Source organism: Talpa europaea (genome assembly GCF_964194135.1).
Source record: "Talpa europaea genome assembly, chromosome: 10".
NCBI classification, from domain to species: Eukaryota; Metazoa; Chordata; class Mammalia; order Eulipotyphla; family Talpidae; genus Talpa; species Talpa europaea.
This window is the reverse complement of record NC_140077.1, coordinates 52,227,457-52,249,701: the sequence shown is the minus strand read 5'-3', so window position 1 is coordinate 52,249,701 and position 22,245 is coordinate 52,227,457. Positions and strand designations below refer to the sequence as shown.

Genomic DNA, 22,245 nt, shown 5'->3' with positions numbered 1-22,245 from the left:
TTGCCTACATCTCAAAAAACACCTTAGGGATTGAAACTATTCATGCTCAGTGGCACCAAACAACACATGGGTGCTTAATCAAAGTAAGTAAAATAGAATAATGAAAACTGGTGACTGGAATTTAAAATATTTTCCAAAAATGATCTGTTTGCTCCACTGTAATTCATCATGCTGTTTTAGTAACCAGTTTCATTTCCCGACTGGCTTAGAGTCTTCTATTTACTTAGAGTCCTAGTCTACCAGAGAAAAGAGAGTGATTTAGTCCCCAGAGGCCTTCACTCATCTCTCCTCATGTGGCTTGCTTCAGTTTTAAAATAGCAGCATCCTATCTGGTTGTTTTGCAATGGAACTAATGGAGTCTATAGAGAAATAATATTTCTTTTACACAGAGAAAGGCTTCTGAGGCTGGCCAACACTTTTGCCATGTTAAGGACTCATGAATAACAGTAAAACAGGATAGTTCCACTTCTCAAAAAAAAAAAAAAAATACAGGAGATAGAGGCCATGTATACAGTACATAAAGAATGGGATATGTTTAAAAAAATTCATTCAGAGTCAGCCACAGTGAAACTTTCTAGGAGAAGACAGTCTTGTATCTTCCAATGTTTCTCTAAACATTTGAGGCTACTTTGTACAAAAAGATTGTTGGCGCTGGTTTGGGGAGTTGCTTGTTGCATGTATTCCAGAGGGGCAAGGCTGCCAGCAGCAAAATAAAACCTCCCAGCAGGACACAGAAACCACTAAAATAAAATGCAATCTCATAGGTCTGGGTCCAGTCATAAAACCAACCTGAAAAGAGAGTAAGGGAAAAAAATGAGTAAAATGAGTTTGATAAAAATCATGAATATAAAGCTCCTACTCTCATTTCATCAATTTTATATACAGTTAGAATTAGGATGCACATTACCCCATCTACTTCCAAAGTGGCCTATAGGGAGTTAGAAGAGGAGACCCAACTATTTGGGCAAAATTAAGCAGACAGTTTGAGTTTCTTCCAAAGACAGAATAAACACAATTCTCTGAGCAAGTATATTGGCTTTTTCAACCATATCAAAGTGATTTTGATAAATCATTACCATGAGACAGTCTATGCAGACTTATTTTCCACAACTCTGTGCTATTTTTACAATCTGAACACCAGAAATCTTCCAAAGAACAGTAAAATGGTTGATTTGAAGAGAAGTATCTTACCAACAATTGGTGGTCCAAGGCTATTTCCAAGTCCAGCAAAGAACATTAATATCCCATAAGCATGGGCTAATTTTTCGATTCCCACTGTCTTTGTGGTCACATATGGGAAGATGGACCAATTACCAGTAAGAAATCCTAGGATCCCAGAAAGTATTGCCAATGTGACATAACTTTTGGCAAATGGAATTGCACACAAGGCCAGGCCCATGCTAATTAAGGTAGCCACATAAAGATATAAGGTATTAATCCACTTGAAGTCAGCCAATATCCCCAAAATGAGTTTACCAACTGCTGTCATAATGCCAATGATGGAGATCAGAGGCATAATGAACTCTTCTTCTTTCACGTTTGAACTTCTGGCCACATCTTCCATAAGCAGTGACGGTGGAAACCCTCCAATGTCAAACAGAAAGATAGCAATGAAGAGGGCTGAGAAGACTTTGTTTTTAAAAAGAGCCACAGTTTCTCCACAGTAGTTTTTATATAACTGCCACTTCCTCTTGGCAAGCTGTTTGCAAAAATATGTTTGTTCTGCCACTTTCTTTTTGTACGTTTCAGTCTCTTTAGTGTGTGCCGTAGTAGGGTTTTTATGAAGTACATTCTCTTGTCTCCAGTCATTAGCTAAACTGCTCTTACATGTTTCCTCACTACTGCATCTCTTCTCAAGAATGCTTATGTTCTCTTCAAGATTCTTCTCTTTTTCATTGTAAATGGAATATCTATCTGGTATATTTTCCAGAGCTGTTTTTTCAGGCAAAGGACAATCAGAGGCCTGGAGAGGTCGCATCAGACTGCCGCAGGCTAATATATTTAAAGCTAAAGCACCCACGATCAGCAGGCATCCATCCAGTCCATAGAACTCAATCAGCAACCTCTGCAAAGCAGCATATATAAAAAGTCCAATGCTTGAACCTAGAAAAGAAACAGAAGCTGTTCAGTCTTAATCTCTTCCTACTTGGGAATCTAGGGACAACATTACTAGTATGACAATTCAACATCTTTTGACACTAGCATTCATGTGTGCTTTCATAATAAAATCACAAGAGTATTAAAGATAGTGATAATAATAATAGTAAATCTGGTATAATATTTAAAAATCAGCATGAATAGTTCAGACACTGTATGAAGCATTTTATATTGCATAATCTTTTTTAATCCTTATGATGATGCTACTGAATAGGTCTTACTACTCCCTACCTACACATGGCATGACCAAGGGCTAGAACAGTTGAGAAACCTGCCAAATGACATTGTTAATGGCATGAATAGGAGTAATACTCAATTAGTCTGACCCAGGAGCCCGTATTCTTAACAAATACCTTAGGCAACTGCTTTTTTTTTTTTTTTTTTGCACTTATTGTTCTCCAGGTTCCTTGCAATATATTTATTCCCTCTGTAAAAGCAGATCCTCATCTGGTATTTTTGAGGTGAAGAATGTATTTTAATTTGAGAATAATTACAGTGGTTTAATAGTCCAAATCCATTGCAAAATGACCAGACTAAATGGTTCATATTAATAAACATAGAAGAATAGATTAGAATTTGATATGATATTTAAATGACCAAATAGGTCCAATTTGCACATCTATAGAACATTGTATATTCTCCACCTTTTTAGCACAGCTTAACACTAAAAACACTAGACTGGCAAGTTTATATGAGCAGTGTTCTCAAATGCTCATATTTCAATTTTTTTAATATAGTATTTTAAAATTTAATATTGAAAATTGCCATGTGAAAAAGCAGGAAAGAAATAAATAGTTCTGTTTTTAAAAATAGTCTAGGTAAATTGATCATACATTTTAAATGATCTATTCCAAACTACATCATAGCCCCAGTAGGGTGCCCAGCTTGCTGTAAATAATCATCTTATCAAAAAATCTTACAGATAACCAAATGGTCCTATCTTGGAGTTGCAAAAGAGCATCCTTCTTTAAGACCATCACTCTCCCCTCCGAACATTTTAAAAAGTTATTAATTCTTTCATCCCCAAAGAAAAAAATTTTGTGTGCACATGTTAATTCATAGCTCATACTAAATTAATTGCAGCTAAAATAGTATTTTTATATGACCAATAAGGGAGCATCTCTTTGCCAACTACTGAGAAATAATAAAAGAAAATTTAATTCTTCCCTCATCTCTTAAAAAGTGGCACATACTTCAAAAGTTAAATGCACCACAGAAAACAAACTGAAAGAATTGAAAACAAGAAAAGTACTTCATGTCCTCCTATATGGCATCACCATCTATTCACTTTAATCTATATTTGTATCTAACATTTCTTTGTATAGGTTCGAACAAATTTCATGTTATTTTGTGCCTAAAAATACTCTGGGTATTTTGAAAATTCTATGTTTTGACGTTTAGTTGAAAAAATCTCCAATACTCACCAACCAAGTTTTCTGTCAATGTCATGCAATATAAAGAAAGCATTCAAGTCAACCCAGCAGATACTGACTGAACACCTATGATATTCTAAGCACATGGCAGAGTAGCAAAATCAAATTACAAATTGAACACCAGTTTTTTTAGCCTATTGACCATGAGAATACAGTCACGTCTTTGGTGTAGGAATTCTTTCAAGGCAATAGTGAAGAGTAATTCAGAGCTATCTTGTGGAATGGTATAAACTGTAAGACAATAATTTTTTATCTACAAAATGAAAATGTTAATTTAAAAGCCATCACTGTAAAGAGAAGACTGAAACAAAGCACTAATTATGCTTCCATGCATGTCTAGATTATATATTTTCAGAAAGAAGGAAAATACTAGTTGATGTTCAGGAAAACTGAAACAGTAAGATATAGACACAAATGCTTTACTCATTAATATCAGGGAACAATAACTTTCTGTGAAGAGCTGGAAAGTAAATATTTAAGGTACTGTTGGCATTACAATCTTATAAATATATTGCTCTTGAAGCATGAAAGCCATCAGAAAGATACTTAAAAGAGTAGAACATTGTGTTCCATTACATTTTTATTTATGAACATTGAATTTAATTTCAGATAATTTTCACATGTCATGAAATCTTTTGATTTTTTTAACCATTAAAAATGTGACAACTAGGCCTCCCTGGTGGTGCAGGGGTTAAGTCTCAGTGCTATCAAGCTATCACCAACCACTGTGGCATGAGTTCAGTCCCCAGCCAGGGAGCTACCCACATGGCAGAGTAGCCCTCTCCTGTCTCACATGCTGCTCCCCTCAGCAGTGTATTTCAGTCGGTCCTCCTGTTCTGCTCCCCACTCTGTCTCTGTGAATCCTTTCACCCCTCACACCTCTGGCCTATACCCTGATTCTTGCATGCATAAATAAGTGAATCTTTTAAAAATAAATAAATAAAACAAAACAATAAAAGTAAAAACTATTTTTAGCTTCTGAGCTCTCCAAAAGGAGGCAGTAGGCCAGATTTAGTCCTTGGGCGTTAGTTTACCAAGCCCTGTTCTTCATGGAGTAAGATAGCTTCCCTAGAATCTTGTGGGAGAACCTGTCAATTTCTCCACGTTCCAACTGCTTTGGATTCTCCATCTGTTGTTGTTGTTTTTTTCTTCTATTTCTTCCTCCACTTGTGCCTTAGCCATTGCTTCAGTCTCTGGCTGGTCTCTCCCTAGACCTGGATTCACATTTCTCCCCTGGCAAAGCTTCTTTCCTTAACTACTTTGGGGAAGTATTCAGCTTCATTTAATGATTGAAACTTCATGATACGGAATCACGTTGTTGTCACCAAGTTGGCCCAAGAAACAAAACATTAGTTTGGGTCCTTTGGGAAGACACACCACTGAAGTTATTCAGCTTATTTAAAGAAAGCCCAGCCTCCAGGCAGACACATCCATTAGCAAGTAGCATTTGTAAACTTACAACTTTCAGAAAACTTTCCAGTTTTATCTCCTAAGCAAACTCATAAAATATTGGCCTCTGGAATTTTGGTAAGTTATCTAAACAGCTTAGGGGAAAAAAAAAATCTATCCAAAAAGTGAAACATGATTTAAAAATATCAAAGGGAGGAGAGAGGTTTTATATTTACACTTTCCCTCCTCAATAATCATCTCTTGATTATTAAAAGAATAGCAAGAGTAAATAGCCTATCATTTGGATATTCGCATAAGCCAGTGAAATGTATTTATAAATCTGTACTTTAGAAGATTTGTAAGTTCCATAACAAACATAGGTGGAAAAATCAGCATTAGTCTCTGAGAGTGACCTGAAAAGTCTCCATTTTCCTTCCATTTTTCCTATCTTTCTCAAAAAAGATACACACACACACACACACACACACACACACACACACACGTGTTCTCTGCTTCTTTTAAAGATTTATTTATTTATTTATACAAGCACCGGGTACAGTCAGAAGCACGGGAGGGTGAGAGAATTCACCAGAGCCGGAGCAGGGAGCAGAGCAGACAGACTGACGAAGTACACTGCTGAGGGGAGTAGCCCATGGCAAGAGAGGTCTGCGCGCCATGTGGGACCCTCACTGGTGGCCGAGGATCCAACATGCGCTGCAGAGGCTTTGGGCAGCTTTGCAACCCAGCGCTCAACCACTGCACCACCCGGGGAGGCCCTCTGCTTCTTTTAGTAAGGCTTTACCAGTATGTGATTCTCAATTTCCTGGGCCCATAGCTTTCTTTTTCTGTATTATACTGGACATCTAAAATCCCAGAGTTTTCATATAAGTATTTAGTATTTTTTTTTTTAAGTTACACCCCTATTTATGGTGAAGAATAAAATTTCCTTCCAGGATTAGAGTAACAAAATGGTGCTTCCACAGTGTTACCTAGGAAGTGGTTGGTTAAACATCTCTGTGCTTGGTAACTTTTAACTCTAATTAGAAGGTTAACTAATGACAATGCTGTACTGATTTTGAAAACATACCTGTTGAAATCAGGCCAAGTGCAAGGCCTCGGCGGCTCTCAAAATACTCACATGTAATGGTCACTGTGGCAGTGTATAGTAAACCACATCCAAGACCTAAACATAAAAAGACATCACATAAATTGAGAGAGATTACATTACTTTAATGAAAATAAAGAAAGGAATAATTATCATCAACAGGATACTCTTACTGAAGGACTAAAACTACTCAGTGTCAGGATTCCTAGGTCCCTGCAATGTTAGTTTTACAGCTCTAGTGGACACATTCGGACAGGCCAAAAAGAAAAAAAAACCCACCTAATTTCTAAAGCATGAATAAATAATACAAATTTAAATTAAGACATGAAAAGTTAATATAAAAAACACATTTTAAAAAAATTAAGACATTATTGGTAGGTACAGAAAATAATAAATTACACACCAAATAACAAAATTTAAATAAACTTGCCCGTTACATCTTTCTACCAAGTCTCTCCCCTCAACACAGCGTTCATTCTCTAAACCCTCAAAAAATTTTTTTGAATCTGGGCCTCCCTGGTGGCACAGGGGTTAAGTCTCAGCGCTATCAAGCTATCACCAGCCACTGCGGCATGAGTTCCAATCCCCGGCCAGGGAGCTAACCCACATGGTGCAGCAGACCTCTCCTGACTCACCTGCTGCTCCCCTTAGCAATGTATTTCAGTCCATCTGCCTGTTCTGCTCCCCACCTGTCTCTGGTGACTCCTCTCACCTCCTGTACCACTGGTCTACATCCCAGTTCTTGTAGGCATAAATAAATTTTTAAAAATCTTTTAAAAAGGTCTCCCTGCTGGAGCAAGGGTTTAAGACACAACCTATGAAGCTAATCGCAGTCACCGCAGCACGTGTTCGATCCCCGGCCAAGGAGCAACCCACATGGCGCAGCAGACCTCTCCTGACTCTCCCGCTGCTCCCCTAAGCAGTGTATTTCAGTCAGTCTGCCTGTTCTGTTCCCCACTCTGTCTCTGGTGGATCCTCTCACCGCCCACACCTCTGGCCTATAGCCCCGTCCTTGTATGCATAAATAAACAAATCTTTAAAAAAAACTTAAAAAAAAATTTTTTTAATCCCCTTCATCATCCCATTTTGCTAGCATGCACACTCCAGTCTACAAAGCAGAGGTCCTCAGGCAGGTCCTCTGGGCTTCTCTGCTCATCTCATGACAGCAAAATTCTTATTTTTCAGTTTTAGAGATGCATACTCACTTAGGAGTAAAATGTCATGATGGCTTCATTTAATTTAAAATATCTTCACACACAAAAAGCAGAAACAAATACAATAAAATATATTAACAGCCGTTAAGTTTCAGTGGTGGTTATATGTGTGTGGTTGTTTGCTGCATTCTTCTCCACTTTTCTGTAAAATTGAAGTTCATTTATAACTAAGAATACCTTACAACTAACTTCCCTTTTTCGAGACTCAAGGGTGACATTTATCTCTAGATCTTCTCCAAGGCTCTGATTTGTTAGCTAGTCTTTTCCTTCTTATTAAATTCTTGGTATACTCAGTTTATTTTTCATAAAATTTTCCTCTAGCATCTAACTCATGACTTTCTTCTGCAACATCATTTGTTCTTGAGGATCATTCTATGAACAACATATAAACCATAATCTAAAGTTAAATTTTAACAAGGGGTCATAAAGTGAATTATTATTATTATTTTTTTAAATCACACAATAAGCTTTATTGGGCATTGTGGAGACAGAATTGCATCACAGGGAAAGTCTGATAACATGCAATCATTTAGAGATTGCAGTTGAGTAGATCACCATTCAGAAGAGGAAAGAAAGGGAGCACCCTGGAGACAAAGGAGCAAAGGAGGTGCCAAAATGTAGGTGATGTTGCTCAGCAGCTCTGGCTGGGATCCTCTGGATCAGAGAGCTCCAAAGTTCCATAGAAGGCTGGAGACTTAAAACTATCACCTTGTCATTGAACAGCACTTGCAGGGTAAATTATCACAGAGATGCAAAGCAAGCAGGCTCTAAATTGCTACAAATCTGCTTTTTTTTTCTTTATACTTTATTTTTCATTAGGTGAATTATTCAGATCATTTTCACTACTTTTATTTGCTACCTGGACTATGATTAAAAAGGATACATGGACTACATTAATCTACTGTGTAAATACAGTAGGAAATTAGTAATAAATAATCCAGGACTCAGATGGCATAAAAAGTCTTCTTAAAAAAATGAGATATCTGGGCCTCCCTGGTGGCGCAGCGGTTGAGCGCTGGGTTGCGAAGCTGCCCGCAGCCTCTGTAGCACCAGTTCAATCCCCGGCCGCTCCCCGGCCACAGGAGGAGGGTCCCACATGGTGCGCAGACCTCTCCTGCCGCCCGCTGCTCCCCTCAGCAGTGTACTTCGGTCCTTCTGCCTGCTCTGCTCCCTGCTCTGGCTCTGGTGAATTCTCTCACCCTCCTGCGCTTCTGACTGTACCCAGTGCATGTATAAATAAATAAATAAATCTTTAAAAAAAAAATGAGATATCTTAAAACAATTACACTTTAAGATAACTTTTAAAATAAGGCAGCCTTTTATATGAGTTAAGGGAAAATCACTATGACACTAAAATATGACTTGGATTGGTGTATGCTGTTGTCATTACTATATATGACACTTCAAGACATGAAATAAGTAACTGTCCTGAACAACGAATTTTGTGAAGTCAAAGAAATGTCACCCTTAACTAAGAATATACATCAGAAAGCCCTTGGAGAGGGAATGAATTTACTTTTCTGTGATTTGGTTGTCAAGGCTCTGTCAAATGCTAGCTATTAGAGACAAGAGAAAAAGACATTTCTGATTACTAAATGCCAATGCCAGAAAAGTTGAAACAGCAACTTTTAAACTTTTGACCTAACATGAAAAGGAAAGAACTTTTGAAAAAAATATTTCAAGGTCATGGACTTCAGATAAGATTATCTGATTTTATAAAATATAGTAGAAATTTTAAATATCTTTCTGTAAACTTTGTAAAAAAGCAGTCGGGGGCATAATGTCTTCTCACATCTGTGTCAGGGTGACCTAATAACCAGCAGTTATTAAATAGGGCCCCTGAGTTCTTTCATGGAGACTGTGAAATCAAAATTAACTTCATAGTAATATTAACATGTTCTCCAATTTTTTCATTGTGTTCACATTTATGCTAATGGTGCAAAAGAGATGATAGGTAAATCTTCAAGAGCCTTAGCACAAATCAAAGTATTTATTGGTGCCAAAATTGGGTCTTCCTATGCTTCAACACCACACACTCACATCACAGTAAAAAAAAATAAAATAAAATAAAATTTTTGAAGACTCTTCATTCAAATGATAATAATTGTTGCAAGGAAAAGGACTTCTGTAATTGTTTTAATAGACAGCTAAAATAACCACTTTTTTTTTACATAACCCTGCTTGTATTTGACAGAATGTCAGGGAAGCTATGGGTTTTTAGAGTATTTAGCAGATATTTTCTTGAAAAGAAACTAGCAAGGAAATAATTGACAATGATTATTACCAATGATAAGAATTCAAGTGTTCCAGTAAAAATCAGAATTTTTGAAAACTCATAGATCCATCACCATGAATTTGACAGGTTCCCAATAAATATTTTCTGGTGAGACTGTTGGCATCAGTGATATTTTGATGCTGCATAACAAAATGGGCCAAAAATTTTAAGTTCTTAAATAACTAAGTGAACCAATATTTTTCAAATAACCAATTCATGATGTTTCAAAATCAGGCCTGAATGAAGATTTATTTAAAGTACAGAACAAATAAATGCAACAGAGTATGAAAAGTATATTGACATGGTATCAGGCTCCAAACTGCAATTAGCCTTCGAAAGACTCTCACTTATTGCATTTTGGTATAATAGCAATGACCTGAAAAGGGTACTGAAAATACTTTCTTCCCCTTTCACACTTTATGTGAGATCAGATATTCTTCACATATTTCAGTCAAAAAATGTATTACAGAAAAAAATAGATCAGGGGCCTTCCCGGTGGCGCAGCGGTTGAGCACTGGGTTGCGAAGATGCCTGCAACCTATGCAGCGCCAGTTTGATCCCCAGCTGCTCCCCGGCCACGGGAGGAGGGTCCCACATGGCGCACAGACCTCTCCTGCCGCCCGCTGCTCCCCTCAGCAGTGTACTTCAGTCCTTCTGCCTGCTCTGCTTCCCGCTCTGGCTCTGGTGAATTCTCTCACTCTCCCACGCTTCTGACTGTACTCAGTGCTTGTATAAATAAATAAAAATAAATCTTTTTTTAAAAAAAAGAAAAAAATAGATCAACCATGCAGCACATATGATAATCCAGGCATATTATATAAAGTCAGATATTAAAGTAACTTGCAAAAAAGATAAAATAATGTCACTATTTTTATTAAATGTTGATTGATTTTGAAAAGAAAGTTCTTTATCATATGTATATTATTTATGTTAACACATCCTGTTTTGTTATTATTTAAATTGCTAAACAAGTATTTTGATATTGCTCACATTAATATAGTAAAATTTGACAGAATATCAATAAGTATAATCCACTTAATTAGAAAATTTCTTGGAGTTGTAAATAAAATTGTGTAAAGGTTCCTGAAACTAAAAAGTTTGGAAACCAGGGCCTCACTGGTAGCACAAGGGGTTAAGTCTCAGCACTATGAAGCTAGCCACAGCCATTGCAGCATGAGTTCGATCCCAGGCCAGGGAGCTAACCCACATGGCACAGCAGACCTCTCTTAGCTTGCCCGCTGCTCCCCTCAGCTGTGTATTTCAGTCACTCTACCTGTTCTGCTACCCCCGCCCCCATCTCTGGTGAATTCTCTCACCTCTCACACCTCTGGCCTGTACCCCAGCTCTTGTATGCATAAATAAATCTTAAAAAAAAAAAAGTTTGGGGTCTCCCCGGTGACACAGTAGGTTGAACGCAGAGCTGTGAAGCTGTCCACAGCCTCTGTAGCGCCAGTTCGATTCCCGGCCCTTCAGAGAGATTCCCACATGGCGTGGCAGACCTCTCCTGTCTCTCCAGCTGCTCCCCTCAGCAGTGTGTTTCGGTTCTTCTGCCTGTTCTGCTCCCTGCTCTGTCTCTGGTGAATTCTTTTACCCGCCCGTGTCTCTGGCCTGTACCCCAGTGTTTGTATAAATAAATGAATCTTTAAAAAAAAAAAGATTGGAAACCACAGCCTTAAAGCACTCCCTGGTCTCTAGATGGTTTTGATTAGATTCCTACCAGTTAAAATATTCTAGGTATCAAACTTCAAAATAAGTATAATAACTTGTAAACCAAATGCCTGTAATAATTCAAAGCATAGACGTTAGTAAAATATAATTGTTTCCCTTTACTTAAATGGGTGAAAATTAAATACATTTTCATCTTCTGACATTTCCTTTCCACACCTTATGTTCCATTTCACACACTTCTGGGTGAGACCACAGCTTCAGAGTTCTCTTCCTCATCTCCTCACATCAAACCAGACAGCAAGCTTTTTATCACACCCATTGCTTAAATTATCAACAGCTCCTCCCTACCCTTTAACCTCCCCTCCCCATGTTCTGCTAAGGCCTCAATTAACCTCTTCATCTTTTCTGATCTGAAAATGGTCTCCTAATGGTTGCATCAGCTTCCAGTACCTTTTTCACAAATCTGTCTTCTAAATTCTAACAGCATGATTATTATACAGTTCTCATCATGTCATGCTCCTGTAATAAAATCCTTTATTATCCAGCCTCTGTGGCACATGATGTTTGCAGCTCCCCCTATGACCTGTGCTCTCCTTAACAAATGTTTATGAAAAGGCTGCTGTTACCCATCATATCTCATGCTTTGAGGTCCTGGAATGTCTTCCTTCCTCTACCCTCACTCCCTTTCCTACCTATGTCCACTTGTCCACAACCTACATGTCCCTCAAGACTCAGCTCATGTAGAAATTCCTTCCTGAAGACTCCTTCAACATTCCCCCCCACACACACACATACAACACCAGCCTTGCACATTGGTTTCGTTTTATTATTGCACTTATTCTGTGATGTTACAAGTTAAATACTGACAATTCTATTGCATTAACCAGATAAAGAGTTGCTACCCAAAGATAGGTTGTTCTTATTAATCCATGTATCCAAGTGCCATGTTTGACCTGGCACAGAATGTTTTTAAAAGACTACTGAAGGAACATCCCACAGAAGTTATTCTATTACCTTATCCCATTATCTATTACTTTATCCCCTTATCCCCTTATCTATTACCTTATTACCCTTATCCCCTTATCTATTACCTTATCCCAGACACACTGTCTGTTTGAACACATACACATGTTTTATATATTTTAGATAATATCTTTATATCTGCTTTCCAATTAAAAGATACTAATACTTTACTTAAACAGTCTAGAAATCAAATCTTAGCTTAACAAATATGATTTTTTTAATTTTAAAATTATTCATGTAATAGGGAAGCATTACTAGAAATGCAGAATATAAATTATATGGTTTGAAAAAAATGACACAACTAATTTAAAACTGCAGTGCACTATAGGATGGTGCTTTGGGCAAATAATAAACTACTGCAGTTTCTCATTTTTCTCAGTCCTTAGCTATAAACTGAAAATCACATCAATCAAATCAATAAGAAATTATGGGAAGATAATATAAGTGAAGTAGAACACTCTAATGTTATAAAATTTTTTTATTAAAAATATATAGCAAATATCATTAACATCTCTAAGGAAATAACATGAATAAATAACCCAAAATGCAATTCTGATTTATTTGTGGGGGACAAGCAGTAAAACCTTTGGAATTGGAATTGTATACATACTTTGAAAAAAGTTTATGAATTATTTTAAAATAGTCCCTCATTTTATGCATATTTTATGTGTGACTGAATAGACATTTATAAAGCTACATTTTTGTATGAAAATTCCTCCTTGCAGCATTATTTTTATGAAAAGGAAACATTTTAATAATGTTAAAATCCACTCTAATCCAACCACCTTAAAACATTGTAAGGGTGGGACAATAAAATCCAGACTCTGTCTGTGGGGTGGGTGCTGGGGTAGTGCCCAGAACTTTCTCGTTTGCCCAGTAGAAGTTGCATATCCTGGGATATCCCTTAGTTCTAAGCAAAGTGGGACAGTGGGTGCAGGCACCAGTGTCTTGGTCATTTGAAAAAATTCCCTTTCTCTATGTTCTGAAACAAGCATTTGGACAATCTCTTAGAAGAGCTGAATCAACATGATTTATCACCCTGATTAAAAGAAAGTACAGGCAATTGCATATAATATTCCAGAAGTGTCTACTTCTACAAATGATATTGAGAGTGTAACTTAGGATGCTGAAAAAAAAGATAAATAAGTTTAGAACATTCAAATATAGGTGCGGTTTTTGTCTGTAACCTAAAACATGTGCACAGAAAGTTTAAAAGTTCAAGCAATAGAGTGTTTTTTGATTGACATTATTCTAAATTCTATCTACTTAGCATGAGTATCCTGAACATGACATTGACTAGTTAAGAGCACAGACTTGGGATCAGGCCGGTTAGGGCTCACCCCAATTCAACTGTACTGGTTGCATGACTTTGGGAATTTGAAAGTTACTTAAAGTCTCTGATTCTTCTTTTCCACCTCTTTAACACAGTCTCACAAGATAGCTGTAATGTAAGAGGCATAAAAAATGTAAAAGATGTAATATCTGTGTCTGGAATATAATAAAGTACTAAAACATAGCCATTATACTGGTATATCTTTTTCACTTTTCACCTAAGAACTAAGGCATTATATAGTTCCTTATTATAACTGAGCAGTCATGAATGACAAAAGACTATCTTTAAGCATGCAACCATTAAAATCCAAAAAAAAAAAAGTTTATAAAACTCTAACTACCAAAATGCACCATGCATGAAATAACCTTTCTCACTTGCCATTATAAGGATAGGAGAATCAGACTATCTATGAATGTGTTTCTCCCCCATCAAAATTATGCCATTAAAATACTCAGTATTTTATCAATATTTTTGATATTTTATATTATAATTAAACACCTATATAACACTAATTTCTTTTCTATATTCTCAGTCTGTTACACAAGTATTTCTGATTTAAACAAGCCTGTTCCATAGCAAGAAATAACTCCTGAGGTCTGAGAGTTCTGAAAAGAATTTAAAAGGAAGAAGATATAGATATTAAACTTCTCTATGTATATATTATCTCATGAATAGTCATAGTATCTCTGTGAAGTCATATTAGTCCCATTTTATAAAAAATGAAAATGGAAGGTCAGATATATTTGAATGATTTTCCAAGTACAAACAAGTGATAATGGAATTATGCTAATATTTATTGCATTATCTCATCAATCCATGATACCTTATAAAGTAAATGCTATTATGATGCTCACTGTAAAAACTGAGAAAACAGAAGTTAAGTAACTTGTCTAATAAGACCTGAAACCATAAAATATATAGAAGGAAATACAGGCGAAACACTACGTGATATGCACATCAAAGACATCTTTACAGACACATCACCCAAAGCAGTGATAGTGAAGGCAAAGATAAACAGCTGGTACTACATCAAATTAAAGAGCTTCTGCACAGCAAAAGAGACAATAACAAAAACAAAGAGAAACACCACCGACTGGGAGAACATTTTTGCACACAACAATAATGATAAAGGACTGATCACAAAAATCTGCAAAGAGCTGATGAGACTCAACAACAACAAAGAAAATAATCCAGTCAAAAAATGGGCAGAAGAGCTAAAAAGAAACTTCTCTGAAGAGGAAATGCAAATGATCAACAGGCATATGAAAAAATGTTCAACATCACTTGTAATCAGGGAAATGCAAATCGTACACTAGTGAGAATGGCACATATTAAAAAAACTAGCAACAACAAATGTTGGCGCGGTTGTGGAGAAAAAGGAACTCTCCTGCACTATTGGTGGGAGTGCAAACTGGTCCAACCACTATGGAGAGCTGTGTGGAGATTTCTGGATCTACTAAACATAGAGCTTCCATATGATCCAGCAATTCCACTCCTAGGTATTTACCCAAAGGACACAGAAACATCAATTCCAAAGAGCACCTGCACCCCTATGTTTATAGCAGCACTATTTACAATAGCTAAGCTTTGGAAACAACCCAAATGCCCAAAAACAGATGACTGGATCAAGAAGATATGGTACATATACACCATGGAATATTACTCAGCATTCAAAAAAGATAAACACATGCAATTTGCAGCAACATGGATGGTGCTGGAAGGGATCATGCTCAGCAAAATAAGCCAGAAAGAAAAAGAAAAATACCGGTTGGTCTCACTCATAGCAGGAATCTAGAAAACTTAAATAAGGGACCAGGAAAATGAATAACTATAAGAAAGTGAAAATCAAAATCGACAAACAACTATGAACCAGAGACACTCTATGGAGGGTGGGGGACAGGGCGGGGAGGGTCTAGGGTCAAAATAAGGGGGTTGCAATTGTATGGGGAATATAAAAATAAAATTTATTTAATTTTTAAAAAAAAAGTAACTTGTCTAGAGTCATCATGTTGATAAGTGAATAAGTTAAGTTTAACCCACATGATCTGACCCCAGAGCCTGTATGCCTGCCTGTTAGTACTTGTTCTTCCCTGAACTAGCCTGTCTTTCTTAAGAGACTATCTATTTCATTCCAGACAAATGAAATTGCTTGGAATTACAATTGTGGACAGAATAAATGTTTGATGAATGTTATCACTAGAACTAATCTTTCTCTTTTTTTAATGAACTAATGATACAGAAAAGAGAATGAGTTTAGACCGTGTAATGATTTTCCTTTTCAACTGAATATTCTACTTCAAGTGGTGATAGAATGGAAGTGTCATTGTTCACTATTATCACATTTATTTATGCCACAGATATTTATAAGCCCTATATCATAAGCGTACTGATGAAATAAAAACCACAAAGACATCCACTATGGTATTAAGTGTTCATAATCTGCTAACAAGATGTAATTGACAGGGCCTAATAATTACCAGAGTGAGCAATATTTTTATTAATTGAAACCCTGCTCAATTTTTAATTTTCATTTTATTTTCATTTTGCTTGACTGCATTTAATCCTCATAAAACTTATGTGAGGTAGATTTCTTAGTCTGCCTTCACAGATGAGGGGGATAGTCAATCATGGAGATCAAGGTCACAGAACCTATGTCTACTGACCTGAATCCCAGTGTTCTCGCCATAAGCTGTCAATTTCTTCCTAGCAGCAGGTTTTAGAACCTATTACCAAATCAGAGTAGTATGTAGTCTTCAGACCTGAGTATGTTTTCTGACCCAGAATCCATTAAATGAAAGAGAAAGTGGGATTCCAGGGAAAGGGACATTCAATAAATACTGTGGCAAATATGTATATAATGATACCCTGAATCTTTCCCCCAAAAGAACTATGCCCACTTATTTAGACAATTGTACACTAGAGTGAGTGGGATACCTTCTAAGTATGGTTGGACACTAGATGTGAGCTAGCATTGTACCAGGGGTATGAAGCATTGTTAACCAGAGGTATGAAATCATTTGTATGATTTCCCTTTAGAGTAGGTTTATAGGGGGTGGGAGGGGTGTCAGGTGATGTATGGGATCATGGTCCAGATCTGGCTCACAGTGAGTCCACTGAGTTCAAAGATCATTCCTCCAGTTGCTGATATTTAATTGGAGCACACATACATGGTAGTTGGTATAACTCGTAAAATATTCCTAGGCTAGTTGATTAAAAGATTTTATAGGAGGGAGAGCCAAGTAGAAATGGGTAAGCCCACCATCACGAGTCAAATGAGTAAATCAAGACCAATATTAAATCCTATGTAATTAATTGGAGATGATGGGTTCATGGAAGAGGGGGACAGGGTTGGCTATTAAAAAAATTAACCAAATCAATATCAATTTCATGGTTGGTAAAGCTCTTTCCACTGCTACAGAAAATTTGAAATTTAGCTGTGGGAGTTAGTTAATATGGCCTTTTTCTTTCTATACATTCTTAGCTTTTCTTCCACACAATCACATGTATATAAATCGTAAACAATGTAAACACATTTTTTCTTTTTAAAAATTCATTTTCATCTATAATCTGTAGCATAAACTCACTTTTCATCAATTTTTAAGTAGTGACAAATTTAGATACATACTCACAAATGCCCTACCTAGATTAACCTTGAAATCATGTATAGGAATTAAATCTCATGAAAATTTTAAAGTGTAGCCCACAGTTTAGGGGAAATACCCAAATCCTACTAAAGGCATAATGATTCAATTTTCTGCATAAAAAGGGTATTGTCCTAAAAGGAATAATCGAATTTTCATACATATATACAAATATCTATGTTTTCATTTTTATGATTTAAGACAAGAATGCAAAATTTTATTCAATGAAAACTCTAAAATTTTATACCAAAAATAAATATTTTTGCACCCATAGATTCAAACAATGTTAAGCACTATAGGGAATATAAACTACCAAATATATACTACCTGCTCTCAAAAATCTAACAAGTGACTGACTCATTTAGATTAAGATTGAGTAGCATCGGGGTATGTAATTAAAGTAAAACACACTTTAAGAAACACTAAAATAAAAGCACTAACAATAATTGTAAAAGTGTGAACCTAACAGCTCTTGGGTCACAGTGGCTCAAACCCATGTCTCTGAGCTAAAAGCCTTTAGTTATTGAATTTACTTCTCCAAGCTTCCTTGTTCCCTCTCTGTAAAATAGATTTTGTGAAGGTTAAATAAGATCATGCAAAGCACCGAGGCTAACACACATTAAGTACTCAATGTAAAAGTAAAAAAGTGGATTTTTGATAGTCAGCAAAATTAAGTTCTTTCAGGTACTAAAAAGAAACCTCAAACCTGGGGGCCTCCCCAGTGGCGCAGCGGTTGAACACAGGGTTGCGAAGCTGCCCGCAGCCCCTGCAGCACCAGTTCTATCCCTGGCTGCTCACACATGGTCCGCAGACCTCCCCTGCCTCCCGCTGCTCCCCTCAGCAGTGTGCTTCGGTCCCTCTGCCTGCTCTGGCTCGCGTGAATTCTCTCACGCTTCTGACTGTACCCAGTGCTTGTATAAATAAATCTTAAAAAAAAAAAAAAAAAGAAAAGAAAAAGAAACCTCAAACCTGGAATCATCTTTTTCAAGTTTCCTACCAACAGTTCCTGAGAATACAAGTCTGGTGATAGTTAACACTGAATACAATGAGTGTGCTACATCACAAAAGCATTCCCCCAAATCTGCCAGTGCTCTCAGCCCTAAGCCCTTTCTGCAATGCTTTTCCTCCTCTGTAATCACGTCGTTAGTCATCCCCATGACTCAATTTTCTCCATTCATGTCTTATCTTTACACAAATTATTAAGAGCTTTAAAATCTCCTTTCTACCTCTGCTATGAATTTATGATTTGTGTCTTTGACACTGATGCTGTGGAAAAGCAGGATGTTTAGAACATAAACAGCTCCAGAGTGCCCTGTTCAGCCCCCAGTATGAAAGGGACCACTTCCTAAGTGACAGATGTCAGGGGCACTCAAGTTTCATGTTCCCTACTGCTTTCCCTTTCTTGTACTATAAAGACAAGATGAAATGAAAAGCCTCCCTGCACCTTACAAGTAAACATGAAGTGTATGTTAAAACACATTTATTCTTTCAAATATGTTGATTCAATGGGTGGATATTTTATTAAAGCAACTTTTTTTTTTTTTGGTGATGGAGTCTTTGAAAGTAAATTATTACTGAACACTTTCACTTCTTATATTAATAATATAAATATGAATAATAAACCAATGTAACAGTGTTTAACTCTTGATGCTTAGAAAAGTGGTAGTACCAGGTTTCTTACCTACAACAATTCCATAGGAGAAAAACAGAAAGTAGATATTGGGGGCAAAACTGCTCAACATCAGGCCTCCAGCCACCATGAAGCCACTGAAGATAGTCACAGGTCTTGCTCCAAAAGATGAGACACAGAGGCTACAGATAGGACCTAAAATAATAAAGGACATATTCATTACTTAACAATAGCCTACTTTCCACAATTATATGATCCATCATAAGTTTAAAATATTTCCATCCATCATAAAATAACAGCAACAATCATCAACATCTACCATGTATTTACCATGGGCTGGACACTATGTTGGGTGCCTCATTTAAACAATCTGATTACACCCAAATCTTACTGCAGCCTTGGGATAGACACTATCATTTTCCTCAGTTTTTTGTTTGTTTGTTTGTTTGTTTTTAAGATTTATTTATTTATTTATACAAGCACTGGGTACAGTCAGAAGTGCAAGAGGGTGAGAGAATTCACCAGAGCCAGAGCGAGGAGCAGAACAGGCAGACTGACGAAGCACACTGCTGAAGGGAGCAGTGGGTTTGGCAGGAGAGATCTGCGTGCCATGTGGGACCCTCACCAGCTGGGGATTGAACCGGTGCTGCTGAGGCTGGGGGCAACTTCGCAGCCCAGCGCTCAACCACTGCGCCACCGGGGAGGCCCATGTTTTCCTCAGTTTTTAACAAGAATTAAAGTTTTAAGATGGTGAGATAACATAGTTAAGAAACAGGGCTTCCGGAGTCAGACTTTATTCAAATGTGAGTTCTATTTATTACCTGTCAGCTGTTTGATTTCAGGCAACTGAATTGATCTGTATTTTAGTTTCCTCATCTGAAAATTGGAATTATAATGGTACCTACCTCAAAGTGCTACTGAGAGGGCAAGTAACTGCACAGATGTCATGGTGATCACAAGGCCTGGTACAAGTAAGTGCCCGATTACTGCAGACATGACAGTGGCAACAGCAGCAGCCACCACAGTAGTTACAGAGGAAGAAGTAAAAACCCAACAGTCTCATTCCTCAGCCCACCTGCTGAACCAGCATATGATTCTGAGGATTTTTGTTTCCTGTGTGTTCCATGAATCTTTTCTACCAACAGCTCCTTTCCAGCACAAGGCCATTCATACAAGTGATTATGAAATCAACTTGAAAACTGAATGTAGCTTATAGTGCCCCAATGGACAGACGAGGAGGGAAGAGTTGGTTACTACCTTCGTAGAGAATATTCTAAGAGGTGGGGTCAAGTAGAGGAGCACTGTACCCATTAGACATGAGTCAGTACAGCACTATATTCCATGTGTAACCTGAAGTTTAGGGGAGAAAATATTCCATTAACAGACAAGCAGACGTGACCATTACCTGAACCTGTTAGATACATAATTAGCAACTGCTCATATAATAGGATTTAAGAGAGAGTGAAATTCTTTCCCACTACACCTTACCCAAAAAGTGTGTATAACCACAGAGTTTAGTCTTTTAAAATAAAAGGACATTAAGGGTTATTCAGCCTACTAGTCTCATTTACATGGAAGGAAATTGAAGTTCATAGAGGTTGTCCAAGCCCATGGTACAAAGAGTCATCAATCAGAAGCAAAATAACACACTTTAACAAGACTTGACAAGAATCTTTGACTTGACAAGAATCTTTCAAGATACAAACTATTATTCCCAATTTATAAAAAACACACTTGCTAGGAGAGCTAAAGACAGGGAATAGTAAGGTTAGGAAAGATGTGGAGCAAATACTCAAACATTGTATCCTAAAGTCAAACACAACATACTGCATAACCCAGGAATCCCACTTCTGTGTGTTCACCCAATGCCTATACCAAAATGTCATAAAAATAAATGTTCATAACAGAACTATTCATACTAGCCAAAAACTAGACTCAGATGTTCATGAGCAGTATAATGTGTGAGTAGATTCCTGCATATTCCTACAGTGGACTATTATATGGCAATAAGAATGAATGGTCTACTACTACCCATAGCAAAACAGATGTATCTCATAAACATTTGTGAAGAAAAAGACACCCAACACAAAAAAGTACACATTGTGTAATGCCAATGATAAAAAGAACAAAAACAGACAAAGCTAATCTAAGGTTAGAAGTGAGGATAGTGGTTATCGTTGGAAAGGAGTAGGGAATTATAACTAGAAGGGAGCCCAGTTCAAATTCCAGGCTAATGTTCTGTTTCTGGATGTGAAAGTGTTTATTCCATGGGTGTTTGTGAAAAATTTACCAACTGATACTCTCATAATACACTTTTCTGTACATACCTTTTACTTCAATAATAAATTGTTTTAAGTAACCACACACAGAAAGATGATGTAATCAACCTACAATCTCATTGATAATAAGTGGCAGAGCCAGGTTCCAAAGATGGGGTATATGTACACAATGGAATACTACTCAGGGATCAAAAAAGACAAATTCATGCCTTTTGCAGCAACATAGATGGAGCTGGAAAGGATTGTGAAAAACAAAGTAAGTCAGAATGAGAAATATAAATACTCGATGGTGTCTCTTATAGAGAAACCAAACAAAGGGTCAGATAAAACCAAATTTAAAAATTAACACTTGAAAGTTGATTATAGACTGAGGAATCCTGAAGGGGAGGGGTAAAAACAAAGTGGGGAGGTGACATGATAAACAATGCTAGTGGACTATGGGTGCTTTGGTGAAAGGGGCACTATGGTAATAACACATGAAGGGGCATATTCTCTCTTCCAAAATTCAAACAACAATGTAAACCAACATTACCTCATTTTAAAAAATTATAATAATCTACAATATTTACTTAAAAAATAAAATAGGGGCATCCCTGGTGGCTCAAAGGGTTAAGAGGCAACACTATGAAGCTATCCACAGCCACTGCAGGATGAGTTCAATCCCCAGCCTGGGAGCTGAACCACATGGCACAGCAGACCTCTCCTGACTCGCCCACTGCTCCCCCTCAGCACTGTATTTCAGTCAGTCTGCCTGTTCTGTTCCCCACTCTGTCTCTGGTGAATCCTCTCACCCCACCCCACCCCCATGCCTCTGGCCTGTACCCCAGCTCTTGCATGCATAAATAAACCTTTAATAAATAAATAAACCTTTAAAAATAAAATGAAAATAAATTCCCCACTTTCACGCTGCCATCTGCTGCTTACTTAGAGAAAAATGTATTGGTATAGAGATTAAAGATAAATAATTTCATAGCTAAAAGAGACCTTGGAAATGGTCCAACATCTCATTTTTAAAATGATGAACTGGAGTTCAGAAAGATTATATGATTTGATCAAGAGTCCGCAGCTAATAAATAACAAGGTTAAGGTCAAAGACAG

At 37.1% G+C, this 22,245-nt stretch overlaps 1 protein-coding gene across 1 annotated transcript in view; it reads right to left on the bottom strand.

Moving 5' to 3' along the window:
* Positions 1–383: 383 nt before the first annotated feature.
* Positions 384–22,245, bottom strand: part of SLC16A9 (solute carrier family 16 member 9) — a gene marked incomplete at its 5' end in the record, with an annotated part of 29,049 nt that continues 7,187 nt past the window's right edge. Inside the window, 4 exons of the mRNA XM_084244436.1 lie at positions 384–789; positions 1,192–2,103; positions 6,067–6,162; positions 18,920–19,063. Coding sequence (XP_084100562.1) covers positions 611–789; positions 1,192–2,103; positions 6,067–6,162; positions 18,920–19,063 — 1,331 coding nt within the window. The 3' untranslated portion in view covers positions 384–610. The remainder of the gene's footprint in view (positions 790–1,191; positions 2,104–6,066; positions 6,163–18,919; positions 19,064–22,245) is intronic.